Raw genomic sequence first — 8,449 nt, forward strand, 5'->3', positions numbered from 1 at the left:
TTTGCATATTAAAAATTATCTTTTAGAATCGTGAATCTTGCTCTTAAATAATTTCTTAAAAAAGTGCATGAAAATTTATTCATTGAAACAAATATAATATTTGATTATGTAGAAAGTATTTACACATATTAAAGGGTTTTCGATCCAATTCCATTTCCTACTTATTCACCACCTAAAACAGGATTAAAAACTAAAGTAGCATTAACATTTATATAGTTTGTATCTTAAACTATCAGAAATGATTTTTTTAAAGATTTATAGCATATCGTTCAAAATAATTGGGAGCCAATAGTTTTTAATCATTCCAGTACACCAACATAAAAGCTTAATTCTAATTGGACTTTTTTAAAGCTCCCAAAAGCAAAAATGTCTTGAATTTGTTAAAAAGTATGGACTATGCATATTGGGTCCAAAAGGTGTGCATTAACAGCAAAGTTTAACAAAACTTTTGCCTAAAGGATTTGAGTCTTTGCCACAAACGCTGATTTTATAGACCCTATATCTTTGCAATCAAACATCGTAGACCTTATATATTTACAAAATATCAATTCTGTTAGATCAAATTATCAAAGTTTGAAGTAATAAAGTTATACGCCATAAGGTTTCAAAGATATAGGGATTAGAAAATTTGAGGTTGTGGCAAAAACTCCTTTAACCTGATTGTTTTTTAACAGATGATGAATCATTGCTTGTAAAATGAACAGCTTGAAAGGTTTGAACTCTCTCTTGTCCCTTCTCATTTCTAGTTCCTAAATCAACAACTGTGTGATTCAGGATATAGTTGGTTTACGCACTTAAAGGGACTGTAAAGGATCTGTTTAAAAGGAGTGTTCGCGAAAAATGAAAGGGGGTATAGGCTTAGTGCGATAAAAAAGCGCTTTTGATCGCTACTAATCTTACTTCTATCTGTTGCGTCTATAAGAAGAAAATTGTTAAAAACGTCTCATACCGAATAACTTAGCGGCCATACAAATTCAAAAAATTGCAACATACGACTTAGACCGTAAAAAATCAATTTAATTTCAAACAAATCATTCAGATATTACAACATATAGTCATCGATTATCTTTCGCCACATTTGTATATAGTTTATATTTTAAAATATTCTTTAATTAATTTGTTTGTTTCTCTTGTCGCTTGCGCAACTATCTAAGAATGCCGCACACCACTCACAATTTTCGAAATATTCCTGCTCAGTCCCATTAACATCCGGCAAGTGTGAAAAGTTGCATCAATGTTCAAGACGGGGCCTGCAAGACATGTAAATGTAAATTGTGTAAATGTACTTTACATCTATACTTTGACTAAACGGTTGGAACTAAGCGTTAACGAAACGGCTTGAACAAGTTGGAATGTGCCTAGCCTTAACTGCATGATGCATTTCCCAGTGACTCTTCGACTCCCCGCCCCCACCTCTCTTTTTCCTTTTAGTGATACAAATCTATAAAATGTGTTACATTTTTGGAAAGCCCTTGGGCTATAACTTAATTATCTGAAGAAAAAATGGCGATATTTTCCATATTATTGAGAAATAAAAAGTTTTAGTGGTACCGTTATAAATCGGACATGCATTTTTTTCTTTCTAAATAGGGCGTTTCTTGACAGTTTCTTCAATCAAGAATAATAGAACACAGATTTACTTTGAGTTAACAATATAAATTGAAAATACTAATCATCATAATAATAATTTATTATATTCTATCCCTTACAATGGCGACCCAGCAGTCTTTAAATAGATACAATAAATAATGTATTTACATAAACCAGCGTTTATTTGTTATCAGACATTTACAGGGTTACGTATAACAGGATCAGATTTCTTAATTTTTTCTTAATTTCGATAACAGTTAATTTTAAGTCTCTTCACAAACAAAAATAACTAAAAATTAAAATTAAAAACAACAACATTGACTTTCTTTATTTTGTTTTTCTGCATTAAAGGGAATGTAAGGGAAAAATGAAAAAGGTATAAAATAAATTCTGAAAATCTCAGGCGTTAAACGAGACATAAAAGACATCTATCTGATGTTCCTGTCTCGAGAAATTGATATAAAACTGTGTCAAATTTAAACGAAAATTCATATATTTATGCAATTTTGTACAAAAGTTAAAGTATTAAACAGATAATATTCAACAAATACGCAACCAATCTGAAAACGACGATATCCCACAGGAGCCTGAGAATCTCAGGTTTGCTCCTGTTATAATTTTTCATTTTGCATTTTTAATAGATATAATTGATAATATTATTACATATAGTCCTTATAGTCCGTATTACGTCACCAGAAATTCAGCAAATTGCAGTGCAGTATACTGGTCACGTGATTACCGTCTGTATCACATGACAATGAAAGTTCTTGAAAGCCACTTGAAAAATTAGTAACGGTTTGCCATTTAAACTAACCCTTAGCGACCGGCTTGGTTTGAAACAGTCTGAACTTGCCCAGCCCTAGAATAAACTAGAGATGGGCGCTTTAGGCTTTTTATAATTTAGTTTGTTCATTGTTCGTAACTGAACCATGCTCGTTCAGTTTTTTTTAATGGTTCAAAAAAATTATTTCGTTTGCTCTCAAAATTGTTTTTCATTTTCTATTTTCAGTAATTAACTATCGTTTTTTCAAGTGAATTCGAACAATTTTATTCTAACAATAGTTGTTTTATTCCTCTAAACAATTCAAGTCGCTCGTCTTTCGTTCATTTTCTTTTCTGAACAACACCATTGTTCATAAAAAAATCCGTTAGTTCACACTGTAATATTTTTTTTGGCTAAAACGTATAGTTCAATATTCTAAATAAATCTTTAGACCCTTCAATAAATAGGTATTTGTAATGTATAATCCTTTGTAGAGTTTGGAAACCCTGTATAACGTTTATTCATATCTGTTGTAAAAAAATAATAATATGTTATCTGTGATTTGTCAATATTGCTGGATCAATACTAACGTTCAAGGTTTTTAAACCTCATTCATGTTTAAGGGACTGGTGAAGTAATTTTGTATTGAGCCTCCATTGATAGAGTGCCATGTCCGATTCACAACAGTATTTTTTTAAGTGTTTCTTTGCAAAAGTGACTTGCGAAATGTTCGCATTAGAAATAATTGAAAAATGATTAGTATTAAACACTGTTCAAGATAGAAAAACGATGTTATCCTCCATATTATTGATTGATTAAGGATTTAAATGGTTCCCTTGTGGATTAGTAATGCTCTTATTTAATAGGAGGCTCAATTAAAATTTAGATAACAGTGAAACCCCCCATTCAAGAGGGAGGGGGGGGGGTGAATTTTAATGAAAACTTGAAAATTATTATTTTGTCTGTTAAACCAGAGAAAGATAGAGAGGAAAGATTATGTGTGCATTATTAACGAAAATGATTTTATTTTGACAGCAAGCAGCCCATATCGACTAGGGTGTTTTTCTACAGGTAATCCCAGAAATATGAATACATAGCAAGAGTTTTTATAATGTCGTATTACATATTCAAGATCAAATGCCGCGGAAAAATCAGGGCTTTTAATTGACCTTGAATTAAAAATAAAAAGAAGTTTCTTTAGAATTATACATAATACAAAACTCTTGCTATGTATTCATAAATCTGGGATTCACTGAACTAAAAACTGCTTTCGTTGTCACTACTAAAGAATTATTTTTGTAAAAAACTGATCCTTTAACACAATTAGGGCCAGATAAGAAAGTCTCAAAAAATGATTAGAAAAATAGTAAAGAGTATTTCTTGACGTTTTTATTTACCGATATCGGTTAAAGATCTTTTCTAAATAGAAATTGCTATACAGCAAAACAAAATAAGGTCTCACGAGTTAAACCAAGCATAATGTTTATTTTTTATTTTTTCTATGCCAGATTAAATCCCATTTAATTAGTGGATAGTTGAATCAACCCTGACAAAAAAAGGAACTGAGTTTTTGCCACAAATTCAAAAAGTCTAATCCCTATATTTCTCCTAACTAAAGATATTAACCTTTGATATTTCAAACTATGATTATTTGATCTAACATAATTCATAGTTTGAAATATCAAAGGTCTACAGCATCGGGTTCCAAAGATACGGTGATTAGAAAATAAAAGTTTGTGGCAAAACTCAATTCCTTTACCTTTAGTGAAAAGATTGAAAACAATCATCTTAAAATTCTTCAATGCAGCCTAAAAAAACTATTTATAACATTGTTATTTTGGTTCCCAGTGTTTGGACAGTAATTTTCTCTTTATCAAGAAGGTTCATATTTCATATTTTTATTCAACTACAAAGCACGAGATAATACAAATAAAAAATCACAATTTACTATGTAGTTTGGACCCGCCTAACCAGAGTAGGTTGTTTTAATTGGTTGGCCCACTATAAACGAATGAGAATTGCAGATAAAAACAATGTACATTGTACATTTTAAACATAAGAATGATAATAAATCAGGTAAAAGGTAAGGAGGAGGTGAGGGAGTANTTTAGATGACCCTACATGTGTTGTTATTGGAGATGCTGTGGATAAATTTAGCTATGAAAACCTAAACAAAGCTTTTAGGTAGGTTTTAGGCAGTGCTCACTGATGCTCAGGATCTATTTCATATTGATTCGGATCCGAATCCAGATCGCCCTGAAAATAAACATCCGGATTCAGGTCCTGAACAGTGAACATTTCTAAAAGATTTACTGATTTGTTTTACAAATTGAAATTGGTCAACTTTTTATTTCTCGCTTATTCTTGTTGATATTTAATGAATTATTTAGATATAAGAGACTTTTTATTTTTATCAGGAACTGAATGACTTTTTTTCTTAGAAGATATAATAGAGTTCAGTAAAGACCAGGTCTTTTTGATGTCTTTTGAGTATTCTGTAAATTTTGAAGTCTTTTTAGATTTAATTTTGTCCCGAGTTTAGGGAGGGCCAAAATATAGTCTAAAAAGGCGAGAACCTTTCAGATATAGAGAAAATTTAAGTCCAAAAACTTTTTAGCACGTCGTGCCAAAATAATAGTGTTATACGTAATTTTATGTTTCTAGATCAAATAAACTTTGAAAGTTTGAAACAAAGCAGAAGTCAAAATATAAAGTTGATTTCAAATTTACTTTTATTTCAATTGAAATTTTTTTGGAAATATCTTAATTTTTTTTGGAGAAAATCCGGGAACTAATCGAAAATTTAAAGCACACGTGCTATAATGTACAGCTAATTTAATTTTTTAGCACGATGATTACTTTATTGCACGTTCATTACGATAAAGTAAGTCATAATGATAGTCACGCACCTCCGCCCCTTTAGTAAAAGTAAATTGAACCTATATGAGGCATAAAGTCTGAAAGCGTCAACCTTGTTGTACCGGTTAGTCCTGTCCATAGAGCTAGGTACAGTACAAACTGGGACCGGAAAGGTTGACCCGGCTCGGAAATTCAAATGTACTACGGCTGCCCATGTAGTGTCATAAAAAGAAACCATTAAAGGAACTGTCGAATTGTAATTTGAGTGACCCTCCATTTATAAGCAGGCAAAACAGATTCAAAATCTAAACAGTACAGGTCTGGAAACCTGAACCTGAGAAATAATTGTCCATCTTTAATTGAGTTTAATTCTTCAGTTGTTTTGAAGTAGGAAATGCACAAGTCACGTTTGTAGAAAACCCCAGTTGAAAATAATTATTTTTTTGTAATCATGGATATGTAATTATTAATTAATCAGAAAAAGCATTCAATTTAAGGAACTGTTGTGAATTGAACACTTTTAAGGGATTTAAATACAAATATTTTCGTGTTTTTTGGGATCACTCGATTCTAAAATCTGAACACTGTTTGAGACATATTTAAGCTTAGTTTCGTTTATCATTTAAAAAATTGGAGTAATTTACATGAATTTTTAGTAAGGTGTAAAACGATGGAAATGTCCGATTTACAACGGTACCCTTAAAGCTTCTTCTGATATCAAGTACGAACTATATATCAATATTTCTAATTTTAAAAAAAATATTATTTTTAATTGGAAGTTCTCTACAAACGTTATACGCGCATTTCTATTGCGCAAAAAAACATATTTTAATTTTCAGAATAAAGCCTTTTGAAACCAAGAAAAGTGACATTTTTGATCTGAAAAGGTTTCAAGACAAGAATCGGGCATTTTTTCTATCTTTGCATGGAGGGTCACGTGAATTTGCGTATACTGTCTCTCTTTAATAAAAAAACTAACCTTGTATTTTTCGTTTCTGAAGAAGTAAACTGTTGGGTTGACAACAACAGTACACCAGTTGAGTATATAACAAGCTATATGTAATGCAGGATACTTGTAGCATCTATCCATCGTCTAACAACAGAATATCTTGTTACAGGGTAGTATAGTACCACAAAGGATGAGCCTGTAAAGACGACTTAAAACTCTAAAATACGACGTCTTGAAGCTTGATATTTGAAGGAACCTTTATGCAAGAAACGAACTAAACAAATTCCGTACAGTCGTCTTTGAAGTATCATCCTTTGTGGGTAACCCTGTTGAAAGGAAGCGAGGTACAAAAAAGTTGAGCCAAAAAAAAATTTTCGAGAGTGTTCGAAAAAGTCTAGAAATGTTTTCGGCGAATTTTAAGATTAAGCGATCTGCCACAAAAGTTTCAGTTCGGTTGAGGGTGTTAATTTTCTTAAAACCAAAAGAGAAAATAGAGAAAAATTTATCGCAACTCAGCTGGAAATATCTGGGCTTGCCATTTTAAAAGTTCAAGTTAATACAACCCAAGTCTAAGCTGTCGTTGGGCCTTTTTTATGGTTGGAATTTTCGAATTCCGGGTTTTTATGAGAACAAGACTCAACATTGAGCCTTATTTTGCTAAAACAAACCATGGGTCGGGTTTATTTTCATTGGGCCTAACTCTGCAAGAAATTAAGACACAAACCGAAGCTTTTAAATCGCGGGCTAACTGCATAAATCATGACTTTCAACTTTTTTTGGGAATTTTGAAATATTTGACCTTGATGAGCATCCCAGGACCAAAACAACAAAGGAACGAGAGGAAAACTAAACCAAGCATTGCTATAAACCTAGATATTTGAAAGCATTATATTTATTAATAAGTGAGAAATTATTTTTAACCCTATTCAGGAGTGATCTCCATGGTTTATCCTTAAAAAGTCTACATTTCCTTATTTTAATACAAATCTATAACATTTGGTACACTCTGCAGAAAAAATTACCAAATTTGTAAAATTACAAATATTTATTAAGCAAAAAATGTGCAAAACCAAAAAGTGCGCGAAATGTGATAAGTTATACATTCTTAAAAAGCCCTACCCACAGCGAATCCAGACATGCAAAAATATTTGTAAACTTCGCGAAACTTGTGCAATCTGCTTACTTTTATTCAAGGCTTCCAAAGAGCGACAAAAATTCAAAATCCAACTACCGGAAGTAGGTCAGACAAAGGTAAATGAGGCATTCGGGCAGTAGGTATAAAATCACCACTTTATCCTAAAGCGAGGGGCATAGTTTGTTAGAAAAAGTAATCAAATTTATCTCTAAAAAGCGTCAGGTGAGTTTCTTGGACCCGCCACCCGGAATAAGGTTTAGTATTTCATTTTAAAAATGATAAACTAATTAGATTTAGATTGGTAAATAAAGATTATTTAAGATATTTTGCAGTAAAAGAAAGTTTAAAAGAAAGCATTCCTTTGAAAAAAAGTCACATGCAACAATTGTCATTAAATGAGGAAATTTGAGTTTAAGGAATATCTATTTAAGTCATTGTAATGGGTATTATTAAGGGCGAAACAATTTTTGCCGGGATTTTTCCTTTTTGAAGTTTGTATAGATTAAAATAAAAGTATTTTTACACCGAAGTTCAGGAGTCTGGAGCTCAAGTTTTCTACATAAACAAAATCGAAAACTTCCATTGCTAGAAGTAAACCGCCTCTGTCAACTCAATACACAATAAACTTAGTAAATAAAGTTTTAAAAACAGGCTGATAAAGTCACTTTTTCACCCTGTTGTAGGGCGATAGTTTTTTTTCGCCCTACAACGGGAAATATTAGGTGTGATAAATTCAATCAAAATTGAATAAACGACTTATAATTCCATTTTCAGAGAGAGCAAATGTATATCATTAAAGATAAAGTTCTCAATGTACTTTTGTGAATTGCTAATATATGAACTAAACCAAACTTGTGTGTACACTGAATAATCAGATTCCTACTGACATCTATTTTGCCCTTTTGGTTTCTACTTTTTAAAATTTCAAAATTCCAGATATTTATTGCGAAATCCAGTTTTAAGCAAAATAAGAGCTAAAACAAAAATAAAATGCAATAAATATGAAAACATATGCAACAAATTAAAATATGCAATAGAATTCTAGACAGTTTCAGCCCAAGCTGATGAGCATGTGTTAATTATTATGGACAAACAGCCTCCGACTTTTCGAAATATGCCCAAGCACATTAAAGGGGTCCCTGCCCCCCCCCCC

At 31.6% G+C, this 8,449-nt stretch overlaps 1 protein-coding gene across 2 annotated transcripts; it reads right to left on the reverse strand.

The window, feature by feature from the left end:
• Positions 1-59: 59 nt before the first annotated feature.
• On the reverse strand, positions 60-7,199 carry LOC111707908 (protein trapped in endoderm-1). Of its 2 annotated transcripts, XM_023481093.1 has the most exons (5): positions 6,961-7,198; positions 6,192-6,305; positions 4,113-4,161; positions 657-749; positions 60-172 (listed from the first exon to the last, which is right to left on the reverse strand). In XM_023481093.1, exons 1-5 carry the CDS (start codon positions 7,018-7,020, stop codon positions 162-164), a joined length of 327 nt encoding a protein of 108 aa, XP_023336861.1. In that variant the 5' UTR covers positions 7,021-7,198; the 3' UTR covers positions 60-161. The 2 variants fall into 2 exon arrangements, with proteins under 2 accessions (XP_023336861.1, XP_023336862.1); XM_023481094.1 differs by lacking the exon at positions 4,113-4,161 and having other exon boundaries at positions 6,961-7,199.
• Positions 7,200-8,449: the final 1,250 nt, after the last annotated feature.

This window comes from Eurytemora carolleeae, unplaced genomic scaffold (assembly GCF_000591075.1).
Source record: "Eurytemora carolleeae unplaced genomic scaffold, Eaff_2.0 scaffold840, whole genome shotgun sequence".
Classification (NCBI taxonomy): Eukaryota; Metazoa; Arthropoda; class Copepoda; order Calanoida; family Temoridae; genus Eurytemora; species Eurytemora carolleeae.

What these genes read in the sequence shown, in the direction of transcription:
- LOC111707908 (XM_023481093.1), bottom strand. Translation starts at nt 7,020, where the DNA reads ATGCTTGGTTTAGTTTTCCTCTCGTTCCTTTGTTGTTTTGGTCCTGGG. An exon ending in GTCCTGGGATGCTCATCAAG is followed by an intron (nt 6,306 to 6,960) that starts GTCAAATATTTC and finishes TTCTGTTGTTAG; the next exon opens with ACGATGGATAGATGCTACAA. An exon ending in TTTCAATCTTTTCACTAAAG is followed by an intron (nt 750 to 4,112) that starts GTAAAGGAATTG and finishes TTGTTGATTTAG; the next exon opens with GAACTAGAAATGAGAAGGGA.